We start from the raw sequence: 26,283 nt of genomic DNA, 5'->3' as shown, positions 1-26,283 counted from the left end.
GCAGTACCAGATTATTTTTAAGGGTAGAAGAGTGTCTATATTTCAAGTATAATATTAATAAACTGTAAACATGAAACGTCAATGACAGAAAATAACCAGTGTCTATTATTTGGCGAAACAGATCCTACTTGGCCCAAAATGGCAAGATGTCGGTGGAAATTTTAACGATGTCTGGAAATCAGTGATGACGTCCAGTTTTTGAGTGAACATGTGTGTAATCTCTCCGCTTTTTACTGAGATTTCTGTTTTCCGGAAGCTGGCAGGGGTAATGGAGGCGAAGAACGGTCTGATGTACCACGAGTGGCGCTTAAAATATTGAATAAATAGAGGACACTAAACTCGCTTCCGTGTAATACCATTTTTATTAAACGAGTTAATGATTTGGTATCAGACGAGCGAAAGCGAGTTTGATACGAAATCTTTAACGAGTTTAATGAAAATGGTATTTCACGGAAGCGAGTTTAGTATTCTGTTTATTACTCGTCAATATAAATTGACAGAAACTGCAGCAAAATTGCCTACAGTGTGAGGACTCTCAGCTTTCAAGTCAAGCAAGGTCTAGTAAAATCGCGACATCAACATTAGCATTGTGACGTCACTACTTTGAACCATTTTGACGTCATAGGTCAAGCGGTATTACACTAGTGTAATACTGAAGTGAAAATATTACACTGCAGTATCTTCAACGGACGAGTAATAATACAGTATCTTCAAAGGGCGAGTAATAAAACATATTTCACGTGAGTAATTGTGAAATATGGTGTTGGAAATCGGAGAGCACAACCTAGTGAGCAAATGGGAGTGTACCTTTGATGGTGGCGATATTTTATTTTGACACGAAAAATACGTTTTGAACCGAAGCGAGGGAAGTGTGTTGCCAACCTTTGCTCGCTTCGCTCGCATATATGAAGACTGGTCATTTTCTCCACGCTGCGCAACCCCACTTGCGCTACAGTTTGCCTGTGGCTCAAAGGACACAGCATAAAACAAAGATTTGAAAAGATAATGTTTCTATAAAATGTTATTGTGATTATGTTTTAAATAGGACTTATTGGGCAGTGGGGTCTTCCCCATTGTCAGGTACCTGTTGTTTACAGGTTCCATATCAGTGGATATTTTACTCCCCGATAGGTCTGATATTTATGCTGCAGTCAACTTAGCCTCAGTACTTTTCGTTACTGAGTCTCCTGAGTCAAACAAAACCTTATGGGAGGTCGCGGCATGTAACCTTTGAGACTGACCAATCAGCGCAAAGTGGCACATACCTTTTGAACTTTTTATCTTGGAAAGGTTCGTACCCGAACGATTCCGAATGCTATTTAGCGCACGATCCCTTCCGGGTGATGCACACGGCGCACGTTACAACCATGACAACGGTGAGTAAACAGTCGCCGAAAATAGTGTTTTTGGCCATATTCAAGGATGTCATCTTGCGGAAATATTAGCTAATGGTAACCGTGTCAACAGAAAAAGCCAAAAGCATATATACGGAAGGTCAAATAACTGTGTTATATGCGGATTTTCGTTTTTAGAGAGATCTGTGTCAGTGACCTGAATAGTTTGTAAATCCCTCCGATCCCAAGATAGTAGCCGTTGTCTGATTGGTTGAATCTATTTAACGGTCTCGCTATTGATTGGACGGTGAAAGGTCGCTCAAAGTTACCTAAAGCGACCTTCTACGAGGGTTTCTTAGACTCAGTCTAGTGGTGGCATGTAACGAATAATACTGAGACTTAGTTTACTAAGACTTTAGAATGCTGTTTTGTTCTGTTTTGAAAATATGCATGTATATATGTTAGTAAACCGTCTGGAATGAGAGTCGCCAATTAAAGCCTGATGTTGTGTCGAGAAAAGCAGTTTTCTGATTGGCTAATGTCAACTTCTTGTTGGTAATTTCATTGGTCGTTCAGAGTTTGCGAAACGTTTTCCTGACGTGACCCTTTCATTTTAGATGTCCTCTGATCTTCAGTATTATCGGCTTTTTTTATCTGACTTCAATGTGTATAAGATTACCTTAGAAAAGATAACAGTTACATCATCACAAGAAAAGTCATTATTCCTTTAGTCCTTGCTGAAGTTACATCATAAAACGACCACAATGTCTTCTGTCTTTCTCGAAATATTTGTTAGTATCTCGGAAGAAACATGCATTGTTTGTTGGGAGTATCAGAACGCACTTTCGTTTTTTTCTGTTTCAGGTTATTAACCCATTGATGAAGGAAGCAACAAGGCGCTTTGAGATATTTTGCATTCATGCGAACAGGAACCGATTTCCGATAAATATACAGATATCGGTGGCGTTGATGGATGTATAGACGCAAAAACTGGCGTGCATACAACGTCCACTGACATGACAGCTAACCGATCCAAAGAAGTCCAAAGAAGAGCGACTTCGTCATGATGTGTGTATACTTGTAATACTGACCACCATCCCAAGATACCACCATACCGGCACACCACCGTACCAGGATACCACCATACCATCGTACCGGGATACCACCATACCACTGTTCATGATACCATGCCAGCATACCATCGTACCAGGATACCAGCGTATCACCATACCGCCATACCAGCATACCATCGCACCGGGATACCACCATACCAACACATCAGCATACCATCGTACATGCTACCACCATACCAGCATACATACCACTGCACCAGGATACCAGCATCATTGAACCTGGATAACATCGTACCAGGATACCACCATATCGGCATACCATTGTGCCAGGTTACCAGCATACCAACATACCTTGATCCATGATACCACCATGCCGCATACCATCATACCTGGACACCAGCATACTAGCAAATCATCGTATGAGGATACCACCATAACATTATACCGGGATACCACCAAACTACTGCACATGATACCACCATACGGCATACCATCGTTCCAGGATACTACCATAACGACATACCACTATACCAGTACACCACCATACCAGCATACTGTTGTATCACCCTGACATCATACCAATGTCCGTCATGCAGTACAGAGACGAGTATTTACGGATACTTTCCACTCTAAAGCTACTATTAATTGTGGTGTGTATTTTGTTAAGGTGCATATCCTCTAGGAAGAACAGTCAATCCTTCGTGGTGGTGATGTTCGGGGCCTGTCTGTCATTCGCGGGAGATTTGTTTATGGTGGTGAATTGTCATGCAGCTATGAGGTTTCATATTTTTTCTCGTATGATGTATTGCGCGTCACAGTGCCGTGCTGACTGTGTTGTGTGTTGCTCAGTTCAAATTTAAAGGCTACCTTTCCATTGGCCAGCAGGCCATGTGATTGTAGCCATGATCTTCCCATGCTAAGCCATTGCAGCAACACAAGACAGACGTTACATTTGGATCTGTATTGGCAGCTTAATGCCAATGGTAGCTAATGTAAATGCTGTGATACCTATAGTCTGTTTGTACCGAAAACGTACCTATGAATTTCACTTTGAACAAAAAGTTGAAATTAAGATTGCGAATCCTCATAATGTTACCTTGTCACATGAACATGTAAATTTAAGAATTTTCTTTAAGCTAGCATGAAAGTTGTTCAGCAAACAGTCATCATGTACCGCACGTGTATTTATTTCACAGTTGCAGCTACTAAACTTACCCCCTTGCAATGCAAATCAATAATTGCGATTTGAAATTCTAATCGTTTGTTAAATAACTTTTACCCGGAGTTGAATAAAATTCTGAGTTTTAAATGTTCAGTTGTTCAGTTTTTGAATGTAAAATTATCAGGATTCGCAATCCTATTTTCACTTTATTTTTTTACTTTTTTGTTTAAAGTGAAATTCATCCACATTAAAATGTTTTATATTGTATATAGATCTATTTGTTGTGTATATATTTATGGGTATGTACAGAATGGTTGTGATGGTGATTGCTTCGCAATTTTGGACGTGTTTTATATATTTCTATTAAAAATAAACATGTTGGAACACGCTGTGTAGAGTTGCATTGTGTAAGCTTAGACTTACCTTAATAATGTTTGCTTATAGTCACAGCTTCTGTATGTGTCCGACAATATAACAGTAACCGTATCAGCTGTATGATTCCGGGGTAACATTCAGTTGTAGTAATTTCTATATTTACCATGCAGTCACCAAGGAACTTGGCACATTGACTTCAAGTTCTATGGGTCAACCAAGTCAGCCAGCCTGACCATATCATCCCGTTAGTCGCCTCCTACGACAAGCTTGGGTTGCTGAAGACCAGTGCAAACTCGGATCTCCATGAGTCCACTTATGTAGGAAGGCATCCACACTATTTTCCACTAGAATATCCACCTGTTCAACCAAACGAGTAACATGAATATCTGTCTCTTGACACAAAACATCCACTTGTTCATAAAAAAAGTTAAGTACGCTCTTACTGACCTAGAACATTCTCCTTTTCATTGAAACGGTAAGTACCGCTCTTACTGACCCAGAACATTTCCATGTTCATTAAGTATCGCTCTTACTGACCAAGATCATCATGATTAGTGACAATTCCACTCTAACAAACACTGAAGACTCGCTGTGTTCAGCAAAATGATAAGCATTAACATGAATAGCAAAATGTTTGAAGAAAATGATTCTCAAAATTTGTGATATTATGTTAAACAGTTTCGAAAAACCTTAAGCATAAGGTGACATTTTGAAAGACAATGTGGCAATTACAATTCACTAACAACTCAAATGTACATGCATAAATGAACTCCTAGTAACTGTTCACGAATGATGTCTTTAGTTCAGTTGCGTCGTTCACGCCTAAACACTGCTTTCTCCAAGCCCATCATCGGTGCTTCGAACACAAGGGACACAACAAAGGATAGGCCGTAGGTGATCACGAGAAATCCGAGAAAGTTGCACACCTGAAACGAAAATACGTACGGTTTTGTACACGACTATTTCTTGACAAGACACTCAGCAAACAGTTAGATACGCTGAGAATAAAAGTACTAATCCAAATTATGACAGTCGTTTTTTCCTGAAAGATTTTCTATGAGACAGTCTATATTGGCAAATTATACCGGGTGGCACTGAAGTTTCTGTTCACAATATATGATGCCAAGAATGCTAGAATGGCGTGTTCTACCGTTAGTTTGCCTTGTTCCTGTGTCTTCACTTATTTTCAGTCATATAGCCATGCAATTCTTACAGCGCTTTGCTTTTGAGTGGAATCTGTTGTTACTCTCTGGTGTTATATACCCATGAAGATCTGGGTTACGATTTGTCTTCAGCAACCCATGCTTGTCTCAAAGCTAACCCACAACCGTCAACCCAGGCCTCAAGATAAGGATGTGTACTTGACATAGGACACCCTCCAGACCCCACACTCAAAGCTGATATCTCCAGCCGACTATATTCAATGTGGTAACATCCACAAGCTCCCTGTTATTACAGACATAAATCTGTTTAATTTTCTTCCTAAAAGTTATCTGATGCTGACTTGTGTACTCACTATGTTACCTCATAACATACACTGTAGGAATAGGAGTGTTTCTTCTGGGGATACGCGTTGAAATTGGTCTAAAGCAACCCATGCTTGTCCTGAGAGGAAACGAACGGGATAAGGTTGTCAGGCTAGCTGACTTGGTTCACACATGTTATCGTATCTCATTTGCGTAGAACATTTATCCATTAATATCAGTTCTTTTCACAATAACAATACAATCGACTTGTCTGTGAAGGCACGTTTACACATACTGACACATGACTATACAATTACTCCCGTGTTTTAATATCTAATCGCGTCTATGCACGTGTACAATATCAAACGTCAAACGTGTTTCGGAACAGATTATGTTGACGTAGCAGCGTCAAGTTATACTGAACACACCAGGTGTTGTGTGGGTACGTCAAGCTTCAACAGGAACAACAGGCCATGCCGTCTGCATAAAGATACTTTGTTGGTTGTCTGGCTGCTTGGTACAGACTGAGGAGGTCGACTCTATGGGCAATCGCTACTTCCTTTACAAAGCTGGTTCCCTGCTCGCTTTGCGCGGGCCAACTTGCAATTACTTCCGGTACCAGATCTATTCCGGTGACCAGCGTATATTCAACAGACAGTTCTGGTTCCAAACTGCGCAACCGCCACTATGACATCACTAGACCGGGACAAGTGTACAATCATGCTTGGATTTCACAGCCGTAATAATTGGTTAATTTATTGGGGATGGTTAGATCTGAAATTTGTTATGTCTGCAAGGATTATCTGTTCCGTAATGTCAACTGATAACCATGGGAACATTAGAAAAGGTGTTAAACGTTGTTAGTGACCGGAAGTACTAAGGTATCACGGGCCCCATAACTTACAATGTTGACGTTGGATACGAAGAAGGGACTCCTGTGTGTCATGTATTGGTACATGATCACCATCGGGTGAATGAGATAGGCGCAATACGTCAGGCGGCTCAGAGTCACAAAACCAGTCCATGACATTAACGTGTTCACAAAACCTGAAACATGGTCAGTGATTGGGTCAAAGTCTAACTGCATGTTCTTATGATCATATTATCAGTTTCAGGAAACCTATTAGCCCGTTTATGAAGAGAATGGTGTTTTTATCCTTATTAATACTGAACAAATTGTTTCGAAATTTGTCATGACTTTACATTTACATGGCTTTAAGGTTTTACGTAGCCTTTTGATCAAGCTTTCTTCATCAACACCTACTGAGGGTCTTCTGTGTGAATATAAAGGTTTAATGTGGCATTAGTGTGGTAACAAGCTTAGCTAGAGCGAATTCAGGCCTAATGGTGTTTTGTTCCGTTTACTTACAACGTGAGCGATCAGTGTAAATATTATCTGTTGTGGTTCTAGTATAGAGAGAGAGAAAGTGTAACGGGTTGCAGTCTAAGAACAAGCAACATACATGACAATTCCTTGTAGATGCGTCAATATGTTGCCAAGGCACCTGCACTGAATTTTATCAATATTTTAGAAAATATGTATTCCAGAATAAAAGATAAATACCCCTTGGCTTAAGGACTCTTATATTCTGTATATAATTTATACAGTACAAAAGTAGATGTCCAGTTTGGGCTATACATGTTGAATCAGGCTAGGATATTGCAGTCCTACCTCCGTTCCCTGTTGCACACGCCACCACAACCCAGCAGACTGCAGCTCCCCACACCGTCCTGTGAGCCGAGTTGTAAAATGCTGAAACGTCACTCGGCATCGGCGTCCCATTGGCTGATTCGTACGGCCCATAAAGCACCGCGAGAGCGGACGCAGCTGCCACAGCCCATCCGACCAACACTGCTTTCTTAAGTAAGAATTGTACAGAGTGAGTGAGTGAGTGAGTGAGTGAGTTTTACGCCGCACTCAGCAGAACACCAGCAATATGGCGGCGGTCTGTAAATAAGGGAGTCTGGACAATACAATCCAGTGAACAGCACGCACATCGATCTGGGAACCGATGACATGCGTAAACCAAGTCAGCGAGTCCGACCATCAGATCCCGTTAGTCGCCAGTTACGATATGCATAGATTACTGAAGGCCAATATTCTGACCCGGACCTTCACGAGTCTCTACAAACATAACTCTCAATAGCATAATACCCATTACTGATGGTACGGGTTGAAAATCTGTACATTCATCAATTTGGCTTTCTGGCCGCCGACGTTGGTGTAGCCTAGTGGCCAAAACGGTCGCTCGTCATGCCGAAGATCGGGTTCGATTCCTCACATGGGTACATTGTGTGAAGCCCATTTTAGGGTGTCCCCCGTCGTGATATTGCAGGAATATTGCTTAAGGCGTACACCTAATTTCACTCACTCAGTCACTATCTGGCATCCATGTAATCTGTCTGGTTTCGCTTTTCTTGATAAGCTGCAGTTTTAGACTAACCTTATTTAGGCGGAGTTTACAGTTTGTTTTGTACAGGAGATATCCGGCGACTATGCCAATGAGGTATGGACCCATCCGACAGTAGGGAGTCATGTAGTAGTCTCCAAAATTGGCAAGGCCCCTGAAAAAAGGGGACAGTTTTGTTAGATTTAGAATGAATGGTGCAGATATTTAATTTATGCTGAATACTAATGAGGCGTATCATTGCAGCAGTCTGAAGAAAATATCTTATACCTCGATAGTACTTTTATCTACGTAGAAGAATCTTTCATCCACGTAAAATATACTCACACCTACGTAGACGATACTTTCATTCACGCAGAAGGTACTCATCTACGTAGGCGAAGACTTCATCCACGTAAAATGTACTCATACCTACGTAGACCGTACTTTCATCCATGTAAAATGTACTCATACCTACGTAGGCGGTACTTTCATCCATGTAAAATGTACTCATACCTACGTAGACCGTACTTTCATCCATGTAAAATGTACTCATACCTACGTAGGCGGTACTTTCATCCATGTAAAATGTACTCATACCTACGTAGACCGTACTTTCATCCATGTAAAATGTACTCATACCTACGTAGACCGTACTTTCATCCATGTAAAATGTACTCATATCTACGTAGGCGGTACTTTCATCCATGTAAAGTGTACTCATACCTACGTAGGCGGTACTTTCATCCATGTAAAATGTACTCATACCTACGTAGACGGTACTTTCATCCATGTAAAATGTACTCATACCTACGTAGACCGTGCTTTCATCCATGTAAAATGTACTCATACCTACGTAGACCGTACTTTCATCCATGTAAAATGTACTCATACCTACGTAGACGGTACTTTCATTCATGTAAAATGTACTCATACCTATGTAGACGGTACTTTCATCCATGTAAAATGTACTCATACCTACGTAGACCGTACTTTCATCCATGTAAAATGTACTCATACCTACGTAGACCGTACTTTCATCCATGTAAAATGTACTCATACCTACGTAGACGGTACTTTCATTCACGTAAAATGTACTCATACCTACGTAGACGGTACTTTCATCCATGTAAAATGTACTCATACCTACGTAGACCGTACTTTCATCCATGTAAAATGTACTCATACCTACGTAGACCGTACTTTCATCCATGTAAAATGTACTCATACCTACGTAGACGGTACTTTCATCCATGTAAAATGTACTCATACCTACGTAGACCGTGCTTTCATCCATGTAAAATGTACTCATATCTACGTAGGCGGTACTTTCATCCATGTAAAATGTACTCATACCTACGTAGACCGTACTTTCATCCATGTAAAATGTACTCATACCTACGTAGGCGGTACTTTCATCCATGTAAAATGTACTCATACCTACGTAGACGGTACTTTCATCCATGTAAAATGTACTCATACCTACGTAGACCGTGCTTTCATCCATGTAAAATGTACTCATACCTACGTAGGCCGTACTTTCATCCATGTAAAATGTACTCATACCTACGTAGACGGTACTTTCATTCACGTAAAATGTACTCATACCTACGTAGACGGTACTTTCATCCATGTAAAATGTACTCATACCTACGTAGACCGTACTTTCATCCATGTAAAATGTACTCATACCTACGTAGGCGGTACTTTCATCCATGTAAAATGTACTCATACCTACGTAGACGGTACTTTCATCCATGTAAAATGTACTCATACCTACGTAGACCGTACTTTCATCCATGTAAAATGTACTCATACCTACGCAGACCGTGCTTTCATCCATGTAAAATGTACTCATACCTACGTAGACCGTACTTTCATCCATGTAAAATGTACTCATACCTACGTAGACCGTACTTTCATCCATGTAAAATGTACTCATACCTACGTAGACGGTACTTTCATCCATGTAAAATGTACTCATACCTACGTAGACGGTACTTTCATCCATGTAAAATGTACTCATACCTATGTAGACCGTACTTTCATCCATGTAAAATGTACTCATACCTACGTAGACCGTACTTTCATCCATGTAAAATGTACTCATACCTACGTAGGCGGTACTTTCATCCATGTAAAATGTACTCATACCTACGTAGACGGTACTTTCATCCATGTAAAATGTACTCATACCTACGTAGACCGTGCTTTCATCCATGTAAAATGTACTCATACCTACGTAGGCCGTACTTTCATCCATGTAAAATGTACTCATACCTACGTAGACGGTACTTTCATTCACGTAAAATGTACTCATACCTACGTAGACGGTACTTTCATCCATGTAAAATGTACTCATACCTACGTAGACCGTACTTTCATCCATGTAAAATGTACTCATACCTACGTAGGCGGTACTTTCATCCATGTAAAATGTACTCATACCTACGTAGACGGTACTTTCATCCATGTAAAATGTACTCATACCTACGTAGACCGTACTTTCATCCATGTAAAATGTACTCATACCTACGCAGACCGTGCTTTCATCCATGTAAAATGTACTCATACCTACGTAGACCGTACTTTCATCCATGTAAAATGTACTCATACCTACGTAGACCGTACTTTCATCCATGTAAAATGTACTCATACCTACGTAGACGGTACTTTCATCCATGTAAAATGTACTCATACCTACGTAGACGGTACTTTCATCCATGTAAAATGTACTCATACCTATGTAGACCGTACTTTCATCCATGTAAAATGTACTCATACCTACGTAGACGGTACTTTCATCCATGTAAAATGTACTCATACCTACGTAGACGATACTTTCATCCATGTAAAATGTACTTTCATCCATGTAAAATGTACTCATACCTACGTAGACCGTGCTTTCATCCATGTAAAATGTACTCCTATCTACGTTGGCGATACTTTCATCCACTTAAAATGTACTCATATCTACGTAGACGGTACTTTCATCCACGTAAAATGTTCTCATACCTAGGTAGAAGAATCTTTCATCCACGTAGAATATACTCCTATTATGTAGAAGTAGCTTTCATCAACGTAAAATATACTGATATCTACCTAGACTATACTTTCATCCACGTAATATATTCATACCTCCAGAAAGGGTACATGTCTGCGTAGAAAACTGTTTTAATTTTCGTCGATGATACTTACATGTGCTAGAGTCAGATTTTACTAGTGCCACATAAAACATATATGATCGAGTTTGTTAATATGAACGTCCGCTACTATAAATCAGTTAGACGATAACTTTACAGCTAGAAGAAAGACAGAAAACCTACTGTTTTCCCTCCGTCTGGTAGAAGGTACCAACGGGTATGTTGTCAAGCCTTGATATCAATCCAGCAGTCGTGAGAGTAGCAGCAAGGAATACGCCGATCACAATCATACCGAGCATCTCCGAACTGGAAATAAGGAAGAAAGAGTTGTTGTTTCAAGTCACCGTCAGTATGCCACTTTGTCCACGCTGTGTCTGGGTCTAACAAGCCAGTGGCTGAAAGCATGATTACTCCATGACAACCAAGGAAAACAGTAGCTGAAAGCATAAGCACACTATCACAACCAACGGAAACCAATGGCTCGAAGCATGAGCACTCCATGACTAACAACGAAACCCAATGGCTGAAAGCATGAGTATTCCATATCAACCAACGAAACCCAGTGGCTGAAAGCATGTTCACTCCATGACAGCCCACGAGTAATCCCCATTAGTCTGCAAATACGACGATTATGGGTTATTGATGAGTTCATCCTGCATAGCGTGGGTTGTAGGAGACGAACAAAACAGCTTATACCCAACTACTACTTTAACTGTATTTGACTATCATACAAACCGTGGTGTACCTACAATGCAGACTACAAACTCTGAAATGCGTATGATATTATTCACACACAAGGGAATCCCGTATCAATCGAATTAAACACTGAAATGTGTATCACACGAATGAATAATCGTAGTAAATATCGTACGTATCCTTAACATGAGGTGTGTGCAAAAGTAATTTCGTAAAAGAAATACGCACCATATAAATTACCAACCGTGAATTACGTGTATAGGGTTATGCCCTAAATCGACGCCAAATATGTGCCCATAAACAAAATAAGAGACAGTTACAACCCAGATATATTTGAAAGCTGAGCCTCGTTCAACAGAACAGCCTAGGTTTCATTGCTAAGTCTGACAAGAAATGTTGTCACACAAACAATTATGATACCAAGGAATATCTTCCTTTAAAAACCCGATAAGATCCGGCTTAGAATTGAACTTCAGCAACACATGTTTGTCGGATGAGGCGACAGTCGGGATCGCGCGGTCAGGCTGGTTAACCTGTCTGAGACATTCCATCGTATCCAACTGTGTAGGTCGATGCTCATGCTAAGTTCAGAGTTCGTAACACGTTTGTTCAGTGACCCAAACATTAGTTGAGTAGCAAAAGAGATATCTACTTACTAGAAGAGGGGAATGAGAATGAGAGGAGTCAAGACGAAGAACTGCATATCGTTTGCCAGGTACCAACTCCACAGTAAACACTGTAAGATTAGAGTGGTCAGTTATCATAAGCAATCATGCCATTTGCCTTTTACTACTGGCAAACAAGGATAGGTTGGACCGGTGCAGAAAACGCTTTTACGAGAAGTAGTCGGTGCATGGCAGTGAGCAAACTCATTTGGTTTGTGAAAGGTAGAGCATATGTAGGCTAGTGCATGTGCAGTGCATGACCATGAAATAGCTACCTCAGGCAGTTGCACACGTCTTGCTCATTAGACTCTCACATAGTCGGTGTTGCAAGTCGGTAATACACACTATACTTGATCTATGACAACAGGGAGCCCTTTCGCTTACAATGACAAGCGCAAGCGGGCGGCAATCATACATGCTAACACTGGTCAGTTGTCGGTGCTCAACTTACCCTTGTTTGCCAGTATTTCTATGTAAACACGGTGGATACCAATATATCAACATAATACATAGTGCTTATGTGACACCCACCCCGAAGTACGCCCGAGGACAGGCCGTCACTTCATGACTTCGTGTAAAACCGACAGTCTACCCAATCATGTGTACTCCGACTACCGTTTTGGGCGAAATGTCGGACTGGACAAAGTTTCGTAGCAGAATGTACCCGAATAATACACTCGTCTATTTTTCAGCCTGTGAACTGAGGACACAGTTAACCCTAATGATGCATCACTGCTAAGCGTAAGGATGTACTTAAATACATGCACTTGTCATGATGTAAATATCGTTAGTCACGAATACAATAAACAAACAAAACAAATTCCGCACCAGATCAGCCATACTCCCTAGCATGTTACGTTTACGCACCCTGTTCCAACTGTCTGTATTAGCCTAACGTGAGTGTTTCATGAAGGCCGTTCTTGCTTTTATGAACTGGCTAGTGGAACATATCGCATTACACAGAGCTGGTCTTTGATAATGTTTTCTGAACATCCAAGGAAACGCAACTCTGTTAAGTTTTTAAATAGAAGACACAAACATGAACCCATACTTTCATGAGATTTCATTTTTTCGAAGATTGCGTTTCTTTTGCTGTTCAGAATATATGGCTGTGTATAAGTAATGCTGTGGTAAGTACCATTTCGTCCTTGTTGACGAGGTTATTGATGTAAAGAAGGTTCGTCCACCAATTGTCTCTGCATTGCTGCTTCTGCATACCCGTCTGTGACCAGATAGGTCCATCTCCGAGATAGTGGAATAAGCACGTGGAAAACATCAGCATCAGCATGTAAACTGGAGTCAGCCTATAACAACATCATCATCAACAACAACAGCAGCAGCAACAACAACACAATAATAATAATTCTTTCATCAAACAAAATAGACTCTTTGGTAAAAATGAAAAACAAATCTACAGGCAACTGTGGTGGTGAGCAAGATAAGCGACCTCCCATGGATGCCAATGAAAGGTTCTGGAAACAGTGAGGTCTATTCCCGGCAACTTTAACGTTGAAGCACCATTGGTGAGAAATTATGACCATGCAATGCATGAGAAAATAACTAGGTCGTTTGTCTTCTACATCTCACTAGATTGCCTGAGGAAAGTTATCAAAAAGTCCAACTCTAGTACAGCTTCAGGGCCTGATGGCATTCGCAACCCATACCAAAAAAGCGTTTCCCTGTGTCTGTTACACCATTACATCGCTGTTTCAGCTCTCTCGTGGACGCATGTGATGTTCCTCATGGTTCTGCAAAGGTGTCACAATACTCCTTCCCAAGAATGGAGACTTGACTGATCCCCAAAACCTCCGCCCTGTTACATGTTTGAATACTCAATACAAACTATTTGCAGGGTGTTTGACAAACCTCGTATCGTCATACTGCTCTTGCGATGACATTATTTACAGAAGGGGAAGGGGGCGAGAAAGGGATTTGGGGGATGCAAGGATCAACGTCTTGTACAAAAAAAAAAAACGATTTTGAGGCTAAAACGTATCACCGCAACCACTCCATGTGCTGGATTGACTACAAAATGGCATACGACTCTATCCCTTTCGAATAGATTTCTGAAGTCTCTTTGGTGTATTGACCTCCGTGGGCAACTACTTGATTTACTCGAGTTGCTGGTCGACTCAACTTGAGATGTACCCGCAAGGGCAGGTGCAGACTTCGGAATCTATTCCTATCAGAAGGGGACTTTTCCAGGGGGAACTCCTTCAGTCCTTTGCTTTTTTGCCTATCTCTAAATCCATTGAGTTTTCTGCTCAACAGCGAGGAGGGTAACCATCCCGGACCTCCTCAGCACAGATCCCCAACACCGCTTATTCATCTCCTCTACATGGATAACATCGAGCTGTTTTGTAAAGGAAATACCAAATTGAAAGAACATGTTTTCATTGTCTCCTTTTCTAATGATGTTGGCATGACATTTAGACTCGACAAATGTAATGCTCTTCATATGAAACGTGGCAAGGTAACTAATGATGGATTGGTCAAGTTATAAGGGAGAGGAGTTATTGAGCATCTTGTGGAAGATCAGGCCTTCACCTATCTTGGAATGCAAGTTTCAGACTAGCTCCAGAATATCCAGATTCAAGATAAACTCGGGCCGAGTACAAATCTCATGTAAAAAAATCTGGAGTTCAGAGCTAAAAGTGCATATGCCTTCACCTCATTGATTGAATGAGTTGTGAGTATTGCTAATGCAGTCTCGAAAGACGATAGATATCAAAACATATATCAAGACAAAAGCTTCCACAGAATGTGAAACTTCCATTCATGCACATTTTGTGATATATCGAGTGAATTAGTGAGAATGGTGTTACGCCGCTTTTAGTAATATTCCAGCAATATCAAGGTAGGAACTCTAGAAATGGGCTTCACGCATTTTACCCTTGTAGGGAGTCAATCCCAGGGATTCAGCGTGACCACACGGCTACCATACCAACTTTCCTTGATATGTACCAAAGGGGTAAAGTCATATTTGAAGCTATTTTTTTCAGAATTTTCATGGAAATGTTCTGTACAACAACTGTTGGGGTTACACCTACCTCCAGAATCTGTGGAAGTAGAACATGGCCCAGTTTAGCTTTCCTCGGCCTTTCTTTAGCTCCTTCATGGCCAGATAGGCGACAAGCAGCCCACTAGTCAAGAAAACAAACAATCAGTTTTCGGAGGGACGCTCACAAAATACATGTGAAACGTTTTCTTGTTCACTATTGTTTAATCCTACTAGACAATATTTAAATATGCCTCTTGACAGGCCAAAAGCGACAAAACCTTGTGTTCGTGAAGAGGTGAACGCATCCTGCCCATTGGTAACACCCGCCATACACACATGAGATGGTAACACCTAAATGTCGCTCATAAATCTGATGTAGTGATCGTATGGATTGTACTTTTACCTTAATGAGTGACTGAGGTTTTACGTAGCTTTTAACAATATCACGGTGGTGGACACCAGGAGCGCGTTTCACACAGTTTACCCATGTGGGGAATCGAACCAGGGTCTTCGGAGTGACGACCAGACGGTTTGAGTACTGGACTATCTCATCGCCACTTACCTTAATGTGAAGAATGTATCCACTGATACAAGAGCATTGACGATTGTGTGGAAGGTCCACCTGCTGACACTCTCTTGGAGAAAGGGGGCAACATTAGCTGAAACGGTATATTGTTTTTATGAAAGTGAGTGAGTTGGGTTCTAAGCCGTTTTTATCAATATTCCATTAATACCATGACAGGGACACCAGAGATTCACACACTGAATCTATTTTACGAAAGCAAGTTCATAACAGAAAGAAATATATCTATGTAACAGAGACTTAATTGAATATATCAGGCTGGAAGTTGATATTCTAAGTATATTAAAATATTTGGCAACGTGCATATTTGTAAGACATACATATGGCTATAATTTGCAGAGAACCAAAAAATAAAGGATTGTCTTCTCAGGAATCCTTTATTACAGACCTCGCCCATATAGCTAGAGTGTAGCATTGAACAACCAACCAACCGATTTAATTGTGCATTTTCAGAAAGGTTCATAATATTCTTATTGTATCAAAAAGAATCTTAAGACAAGTGTGGTTACCAAATAAAAGCTGTTCATTGCGATTCATGGTGTCAAAATATTAATGAAAGTAATATGCATTTGGCCGAGTTTGAAATGATTCAACACTTACACCCCATGGTAAGAAGACTGGAGAAAGCATGTCCCAGAACAACCCATGTCATGCTGAGAAAGCGGATCCCGTGTACAGCTGTCAGGCTCCCAGTGGCTTGTCTTGTATCTAGAAGCTTGGCTCCATTTGTGTAGGCAGAGAATGACAACAGCAGTTTGACACCGATTCCATGAGGCCGTTCTGCAGAAAGAGAATACAGAGAATACTAACAACCTCTTAAACCACAGACTGCGAGATGGTTCTTTAGACAGAGAATGCTAACAGTCTCTACAACTACAGACCGGGAGGTGGTTCAGTAGTAAAGACAATGGGGGAATTTAGTATCGTTCGTAGAAGATGTATCCTGATTGCACCAGAATTTGTTTCTTGCGGTCAGAGAGAAATACACGTGAAACGCCTTCATTTTTTCTACTTCAAAAGTGGTCCTCGTGGGGGGCAGTGAGAGGAAGCCCCCTTCATCCGAGCCCCCTTGAAGTTTCATATGTCTAGCTTGTGATATGTGATATTTTTTCTTCGCTTCCCGAACGGATAAATTACCTGATCTGACCTCAGTATAAGCTTCCTGTGAGAGTTTGGTTCCGGGCATTTTTTATACCCTGTACTTTTCATATTTTAAATTGGAGGTACACCCAGTGGGGTAAAGCACCACACCCCCTACATGAATACGTGCATACACCTATACCTCTGTAAACTTATATGTGAAAGGTTTTTGCAGACAGAAAGTAGTCGTATAACTAGCCTCAGATGTGGTGTACCTTTGATTTTCCCTGCAAATTTGCAGGCAATTTTGCTCTGCGGCCCAGAACCCCCATTGTCTACATTACTGGTTCGGTAAACAGATTATATCAGAGTCCTGCAGATAGTTCTTGAGGAAAGGTTGAAAGAGTTATGATCATGGGTGATATAATACCGCACTCAGCAATATTCCAGCTATAGGACACCAATGAGTAAATATTCGAATGTGGAGTGAGTGAGTGAGTGAGTTTAGTTCTACGTCGCACTCAGCAATATTCCAGCTATATGGCGGCAGTCTGTAAATAATCGAGTCTGGACAAGACAATCCAGTGATCAACAACATGAGCATCGATCTGCGCAATTGGCAACCGATGACATGTGACAAAGTTCCAAATTATTACCCGATTTTTGGTCTTGTGGTTTACTGGTGGTTTGTCGTTGGTCGGGCAGACGGTCCTGTACATTTTCTTGTACCGTCTGAGCATCTTCAATGCTCACAGAAGTTGATTCCGACAGCAGTGGGACCTTTTCAGAGTCAGATATTTCTTTGCCATTACCTAGTGCCGCCGCTCCGGTGGATTTATCACTCGTCTTAAAAGAATCACCTTTGCGCATTTGCAGGAATATGACGTCATATCCTGTTCCAAGAATGACCAACAAACCAAATACTGAACAAATGACACTGAAATGAACCAAAATCATACAGTTAATCACAATTCATATTCATACATGTATTTGCTGTTTTTTAGACTTAATATGAGTATTGTTCTTTGGAAAACACGGGGAACATTGTTCATATATTGCATTGTGAACAATGTCCTTATTATTTATTATTTGTAAATGCCTGATATGAATATTATTAATAAAATTCCTTATATGGATATAATGTACTTAGGCGATAAACGTACTGTGTTGGTAAATTAGATGAATGTTATGCAGAATTGATAGTCTCTGAATATAATTTGGAACCGAACACTTAGGTCGTCTGCATAATATTGATCTAATTTCCCATGATAAATGGTGTGAACATCACAAAATGCGTAATATGAATATTATTCATATAATGCGTAATATGAATATTATTAATAGAATTCTTGATTTAAATATAATATACTTAGTAGAAAAAACGTACTGTTTTGGGAAATTAGATGAATGTTATGCAGAATTGATAGTGTTTTAATTTCATTTGGAACCGAACGCTTCGCTTTGTTCTCTGCATAACATTAATCTAATTTCCCAACACAGTACGTTTATCTCCATTCTACCATAACCGATTTCAAAACGGACTTCTTCCTTCCGCACTGCGTACACCGGCATGGCACGAGAGGCGAATTGAACATGTCTGCCGTAGGTGCCGTCGGTATTTTTTTTCAACATTTGCGACATACAAAATATTCTGTCCAAACAAAACAATGCAATAACGTAATACCAAAGAGCTTGACTTATATAATTCCAACTCTACACGACCGAAAACCAGCCTATTGTTTTGTGTGTTACGCAATCACCCCAGTTACACAATGGAATCGTCTGACCTACTTACTTTATTTGATGTAGTTGTTGACAGCACGACAGTTAGAAATGGCGGACGAGATGGTGTTTACATTTTGAGAAAGGTTGACATTTGAAGTGACAGTGGAAAATACTTGACTGGCTGTTGAATCTGAACCCCGCAGAATCGAAGAACAGATCCTTTTTTGATCGACCTACGGTCTGTAACTTATAAAAGAGCGTTGATTTTTATGACCGGCGAGTGTCGTTCATGCCTTCACGTACGTGTCTCCACTCCGATGTGACGGAAGAGCGACAGTGCTGTTTTGTGTTCATGCTACTAACTTTGGATACCCTGGAACATTGTTTTCATCAATTGGGGCTGGATTATGGCCAGCTTTTCCCAAAGTGTTACGAAGATAGATCTCTAGCAGTGACGGCCTTGTCTTGAGGCTAGCAGAGAGCAGATATCTGGTGGTTCAACTTCAGACATCTAATTTTGCACGATGCAACAGGACATGATGGAGTAGATCTATAAATGGCATAAATTCGGTGTATCACCTGACCGTTATCTTGTGTATTTCCCATTCTAAATGGGAACAAATATAGATCTACCATTTACCATAAAATATAAATGTTTACTCACGGCTTTCTCTATTTTTTTGTATAGATAGGGATGTCTTTTTACACGACTTTTTGATTTATAAGTTAGATATTGTTTGCTTGTGTTGGGGACTGTGTATTGTAATTGAGAATATTTTTATAATAGAAGGTAATATGATAGTGAGTTTCCCTTATATTCGCGGAAGCCCAAATCACTTAATTGCGTTTTTCCGAATTTTAATAAATGTCTTGTACGCATTTACATCAAGTCTGCTGTGTTGATATTAGCATAGAAATAGAGAAACATAGACTCTCTTCCTCCATATCCATGATATTAGCCATGTCGCTGGTCAAGTTGAAATAGCGCGGCAGTGTTGTATACGTGCCCCGTGAAATCAGACGCATTTTCAATCCAAATTGATACCGTCTGATTGTATCGATTGACCAATCGAATTCAAGCATTTCATGTAGCCATGGTAGATATGTTTTTAAATGGTCAGCTTCTAAGTTATTATACTACGAAACATAATGGTATACTTCACCCATAAACTCGAAGCACACAGAGCAGCATTTCTTGTTTATTTGGATGCATTAAGTAACCCTACTGTGGAACTAGCACTTTAGTTACCATGGTCTACGTCAAAGTGTGACCCAGGTGAATCGCCCAACAAAGCAAACGAAATCTTTTGTTTCATTCTGAACTGCCTGTATTTGTTTTTTCATAGATACAGAAATCAGTCCTAACTAGATCCGAAAGTATCGCATGGATCGGTCCATAATATGGAATACTCGTCGCTAACCGGGGTCCTTATTCTCAAAACGTTCGTAACTATAAGAATTCGTAACTTTGATCGTAGCCAATATGTTAAGAATGGGCTTAAGAAGTTCGTAGGGCTAGGAACATTTCGAGACTAGCTGGCCGGGTTCGTAAACCAAATACGTAAAGATTTCAGATCTTCAAGCAGAGGTTTCCTACCGGGGTACAACATCGTTGATGTTTATGAAATTGGACGAAGTCTCCCAACTTACATGGCCACTATGGCATCCGTGTCGAGAGGGAAGTCCTTCTGATAACAGGTAACACTCGCCAGCAGGGCTATGTTCTGAGACATCAGCACTAACAGTAGAAAAAGGTCCAGTCAATAAAGGATCGAATATGTTACTATTTAGGATCCATTCTACTTCCGTTATTCAATATTATGTGCAGTAAAACGACCCTGAAATTTGTTGTTAACGCCTCACTCATAAACATTACAGCTATGTGACGGGGGTCTAAAAAAATCGATTCTCGACCAGACAGTCCAGCGAACAACATGAACATCACGGATACGATGAGTTGTTAGCCAAGTCGGCGAGCCTAAACCCGATCTCGTTACTCGAGTCTTAGGACAAGCATGGGTTGCTGAAGATCAGTTCTAACCCGGATCTTCACGGGAAGCAATGGAAGAGTGATAATGGAACATATTTCTGTGATCACCCTAGTGGACTTGATCCGGGATCAGGACAGAGAATGCCTGAAGAGTTCTCAAGTCACACCGAACGCTAGTTCGCTCCAGAAATACATTTCTGGTGTCCCAGCCACGATATTGCTGGATTTTAAACCAGCGTAAAAATCCAAAACCCACCTTGTAACGCTAGACCTAATTCGTAACAAACGGGCGATTTGATTTGATGGTCTAATTTGATTTTATGGTTAGTGCCAATATATAGCTGAATTACTGCGAAGAGACCATAAATTTAATTTTAATTCGGCCACTTTTTAGATTGGGGCATAGATGTACACGACAAAATATGCATCAAAGGTTTGCTTGAACTGTAGTATGGCGAATTGTTCTGTGAATGCGAAGTAGAGAAACAAGCTGTAATATGTATTGTCCACATGTCCATAATGGCTACTGAACTGACCAATGCCGTGGAGGTGGACTTGGTTGATGATTCATGCATGGAAGAATGAAGGACACGAACTTATAGAAAGAGCAACGGCTGATGCTTCGCTAAGGCAGTTTTGTGGCATGGTTTATTGTGCCTTGGAATGTTTGGAAGGAAAAGGTGATATTTTACGGTCTGTGGCAATGGCGGAGACGTCTTGGCCTGTGCAGGTGTCTGGCATGCATAGTCCGAGAGTGATGGCGAGTTGGGTGGGGTCTACTAGGCTAGTCTGCAGTAAAACAGAAATCGGGAAGTTACTGTGAGCTGTAGATTAATAACTGGGGTATTCATGTAAAATTCTTACAATAAAAGAGGATTGATCATATCAGATATTAAAGATGAGACCGTTTGGGAAAACGCTATTGTTGTTTGTAGCCAGCATTTTTTCTTAAGGTGAGTGCTCTATAATCAAACATAATTTCAGACACTTCATTATAGTCTTCCAAGGACAGTAGTGACATATTTCTTTGTTTTCTGTACAAGCATCTTCATAATTTTCTGAGTGATCAAGTTACGAGGTCTTTCCCAGACAACTACCCTGACCGTGTACCCTCGACACCTCTGGATCAGGCATGGGAGATGGGATTCAGGTCCGACTAGGGCAATTCTTCTTGAAACCGGTGTAGAACAAGTGGATCAGCTGAATTGCCTTACAAGAGCTCCGCAGAGGAAAAGACTCTTATTCAGCTCCAGTGTAGTACTCACTTGGACGATCCAGTCATCAGTCAGTAACTGAATGTACACAGGCACATGTACCGAGTCGTAATGACTGATGTGTTATGGAATTAGATTCTGTCTCTTCTGGTAGCATGTACTAGAGAGGCTCAGTATTTAGTAGCATGACAGTGCTGTGCACATTTGTTCAGAGGCAGGGATGAGCTTCCGAAAGTTCCCTAATTTCTTCTAAAGAGAAACGGCGATTGTCTCTTATATGGCCTCATCTTTGATCATCTTCCCGTGGGTATGCTCTAACCAGATAATAATCCAGGCGCCACTACAAACGTCCAACTCTGCGTCTTCACCTCAGCTGAGAGTGATGCTTCTTCCTTGGCTGGAATCTGATCAAGCGATTGACCAAGAATGGTCGGCGTCGGCACTGAGACACTAGGATGTAATAAGCACTCTGCGGAGGTAAAACTGTATTGTGAAGATGAGGTTCAGCTGTACTTGTGCTCAGATAGGGCTATATCCAGACTACTATTCGCACATGCATTGGATTCGTCAATCATAATCAACTGCTCTCTGAACTGCTAAACTAGAACTCGTTTTTCACCTTCTGGACAGAGCAAGCAGGTGGAACATATAACATGACGCTGACACAGTCTTCGATCGTGAGGAGTTGGAGCTATAGAACTCTCTACAATCATTTCTTGTCAGGCTCTATCAGTTTGAACAATGAGTTCTTGATAGTGAAGACGATGTCAGGCGTGTACACGTATTCTTCAGTGCAACAGTGTAGATATTTCATTTTAAAACAGAACATATGTTTTGTCAGAGTTCAAGGGCCTGAAGAGTGGTAAACAGATTAAGTCTCTGACAGTCCGTCCCCAGCTGCTTTGAATATCAAATGGATGCTCAGTAAGTGGTGAAATGCTTAGCTCGTCAAGAGCATAAAGTTTAAAGTGGTATCACATTGCCTGTCATATGAGAGGGAATTTGTGGCATAACTCATTTTCCACCATGATTTCTGTTCAATATTTGCTCCAAAACAAGCGACGCTTTTATCAACTGAAACTAAAGGTAATTTTCATTTCGACGAAACCTTTTCGCCTGTGTTTTGGGACCACTAACCTCAAAGTCATTATTTGGAATTAATGTTTTACTGAACTTGTTTTACACGAAATGGTGTAATATTTGACGACAAAACCTGGTTTCCTTCGGTTGTGTATCAAATATTGAACAGTTTGGTCGTCTACCTGATTGGGGGGCTGCAAGAGAGCTCTGCAATACGTGGCACCGAAGTCCACCTCAGTCCTATTGGTGATGACTCCAATACATTCATCAAATGATCCCAGCCACTTGAGTTCTCCCTTGAGAATGCCACTGCCAGGCTTACCGAACGCATCCAGCACTGTAAATATGCCAGTGGTCAAATATCAGTATTGATTTTATGACAAGTTTGAGTCTATCATCGTGGGCATGGCTTATACGAATCCTAAAAAACATTAGCTGGAAGTAGATATATACCAGCCAGTATTAAAGTATACAGCTGTCTCAACCAGTGTTCATAACTTCAGTCTCCCACCTGTTGTCTCAGTTTGCTTGTTGAGTAACACAACACTCAGCATTATTCCAGCTATATGGATTCTATCTGTATTTGACTGGATCTGAACCAGAGAATTCAGTGATGAACAGCGTGGGATATGACGACGTCAACCAAGTCAGAATGACTGACCCGTCTCGCACAGGTTGATGAAGATCAGGGATCGTCAGGGGCATGTCTGTCTCAGACTTACCGCTTGAATTCTCATCGATGCTGTGTTTGACTGCAAATATAGATAATACTAAACGATTTGCCACGTTATACCATACTTATGAAACTCGTGAATGGTTTGGTATCTAACGAGCGATACCATTCACGAGTTTAGTATTTTATTTATTACTCACCCGATATCAGAAAAAAACAACATGGAGCAAAGTACTTCTGAACTAAGAGTATCACGCTCGCACAACTGCGTCACGCGCCTTGATAGATTATGACTGCCGCTGTCATTTCACTTCCGTCAAAGTAAATAAATGCGTGAAAAATAAAACAACTGAAAAATTAGATTCAAAGTAAAAGGAGGGTGTAAATATGTAAATACCAAACTTTTACTCTATACCGGATTATTTTTGAATGCGATGTGTTTCAAACTTTCAAAGTCACATGGATGTACAACTGATCGCCTCATAAAAGCATAGTTACATCGCACGAGAGAGTTCAAAGTATTCAAACACACAGATACAGGATTTAAGCTGAACGAAAATTCACGTGAATTTCTGAATTCTTTATCGGCCCTGCAAAGATCGGATCAAGAGACTGCATTTGGCAACGGTGTTTAAATTTGCACTGTGCGCCACATTTGAAACATGTAGAGGAATTACGCTTCGCAAACGAAAACGTGTTGTGTTCAGCTACCAAAGAGTGTTCAGTATGGATTCTGGATATGTGGGCCGATTTCAATGGATTTCCATAATGTGTCAGTATAATTCTGATTAATGGATTGTGCACGTTTAGGTACGTTACTCAACCCTTATTGTTTTTGTTTTGTTTGAAGTACATCCCTTACTGTGGGAAACTTAGGATCAGAAAATATACTTTTACCCTAGAATTTAGCCTTAAGGTGTCGATGAACGCTGCTGATTATGCTCCTCAGGCTTGATGGTTCATAACCAAAGCCAGCCTCCTTTTCACGTGATAAATGTACACACTAGTCTACGCAGTTCATCTGGGGATATTTCATGAACTTGGCGAAAATCGCCTTGTTCGACCGTGAATCTAAACAATTTTCAGTTCATAGAGCGTTTTCCTCGAAGTATTCTCATTTTGATTTTTGGGGGTAAAAAGTCAGCTACTTCAATGTAATCACTGTAGAGAGGCGTAGGGTATTCTTTCGTTGTGGGGACAAAATGAAAAAAAAATCATCATTGAAAAGTTCGTCGACATCGAAGTCAAGCAAGTCATTGTGTGCAGTTTCAGGAATTACCTGTATTCGGTATCTTGCAGCATGTTCTATTTTGCCATCGTCAAGTTTGATGTTGTACATATTGAAGGTACCTAGAAACTGAATAATGGACTGGACACTTCCTGTAAACTGACCATCAACTTTCACGTAATCATTTACTGTAATTTCGTGAGCCAGTTTGGTTGATCGATACTGCATTGTCTGCTCGATATCTTGTTTTGTTTTTCATATTGTCACTCGAAAACGTTTCTTTTGTAACTCACAGACCTTACTTCATTATATAAAATTATGTACGCAGATGTAGCCATGCAAAAAATGTGTTAATTGTGAATGACAGCCGATATGTTGTTTTGATCACGTTACTTTGGCCAGGTCACCGAGTGCAAGTAGTTCGGACAATAACATTGTAAAAGTAGTAAACAGTGATAGTGAGTGAGTAATAAAGAGACATTCCTAACCAATAGGAAAACAGGTCAGATGGGTAGAATGTGTTGCGAACTGTACGTGAAGTGATGATATTGCGGTAGGTCATCATGACCTCTTAGTTCAGGTCATGCCCTGTGTTCCCGTCAACGAAACCCGCTTGGGACCATCTCCGACTTAGTTCGTGAGGTACCCGCGACTATGTGAGTGGATCCCCACTGTGTACACTGTGACGTACCAGTTTCCCCAAGTGATGCTTTGGGCTCAACACCTTTGGGCAGGACTCTTACAACGATTTCTTAGGCAGGTGTTCCTCAATGAAATGCACATATTCAATATTGAATGCAAGAGTTTGCTTGTAGCTACAGTTGTCACATCTGGATGAAATATACTTACTCTGTAGAGCCCAGTCTTTGTTTTCCATAACGGCAGTGATCACTTGCTGGGTATGGTTGATACATACATCTCGTGTGTCCTGAAGACTCCCTAGCATCTGGCGGAGATTTCCATCCCCCTGGGGATTGTCGAAAACTGCATCACTTTCAGCCTCGCCATCGATCTCTCCTCTCTGAATCGCCTCGCTTTTCCTGTCTACACTTTCTCCGATACTAAACAATTTCTTTGATACAGTATCTATGACTATGTTTACAACACGTCGAGACTCAAAATTCTCCTTTAACCGTCTGTGGTTCTGTTCTATGTCAAGATACGCATCCTCTTGACCCAATAACGTACCTACGCAGCAAAGAAAGGTCACTAACAGCAGCAGTTTCAACATAGTGGCTGAAACAACAACAACCTGTTTATGGAGTGTGTCCCTTTTGCCACAAGTTCACAGTCAGCAAACAATATCTGCGTAGACACAGCCAAATGAAACATTCACTCGAGGTGGGAGTTAATATGCCTAAGCGATGATGATATATGTGTACGAATCAGTGCTGTGCCCGTGCTATAT

At 40.8% G+C, this 26,283-nt stretch overlaps 1 protein-coding gene across 1 annotated transcript; it reads right to left on the bottom strand.

The window, feature by feature from the left end:
- Nucleotides 1–4,387: 4,387 nt before the first annotated feature.
- LOC137272607 (nose resistant to fluoxetine protein 6-like) lies at nt 4,388–26,283 on the bottom strand. The gene is made up of 15 exons (XM_067805002.1): nt 25,725–26,283; nt 23,157–23,311; nt 21,373–21,469; nt 20,341–20,428; nt 17,622–17,902; nt 16,486–16,665; nt 15,865–15,961; nt 15,352–15,444; nt 13,440–13,605; nt 12,293–12,372; nt 11,124–11,246; nt 7,855–7,975; nt 7,083–7,269; nt 6,315–6,457; nt 4,388–4,870 (listed from the first exon to the last, which is right to left on the bottom strand). The coding sequence occupies exons 1-15, from the start codon at nt 26,104–26,106 to the stop codon at nt 4,748–4,750; spliced, it is 2,316 nt and encodes a 771-aa protein (XP_067661103.1). The 5' UTR covers nt 26,107–26,283; the 3' UTR covers nt 4,388–4,747.

Source organism: Haliotis asinina, chromosome 2, assembly GCF_037392515.1.
Source record: "Haliotis asinina isolate JCU_RB_2024 chromosome 2, JCU_Hal_asi_v2, whole genome shotgun sequence".
Taxonomy (NCBI): Eukaryota; Metazoa; Mollusca; class Gastropoda; order Lepetellida; family Haliotidae; genus Haliotis; species Haliotis asinina.
The sequence above is the reverse complement of the archived record's forward strand: the minus strand, read 5'-3'. Positions and strand labels throughout refer to the sequence as shown.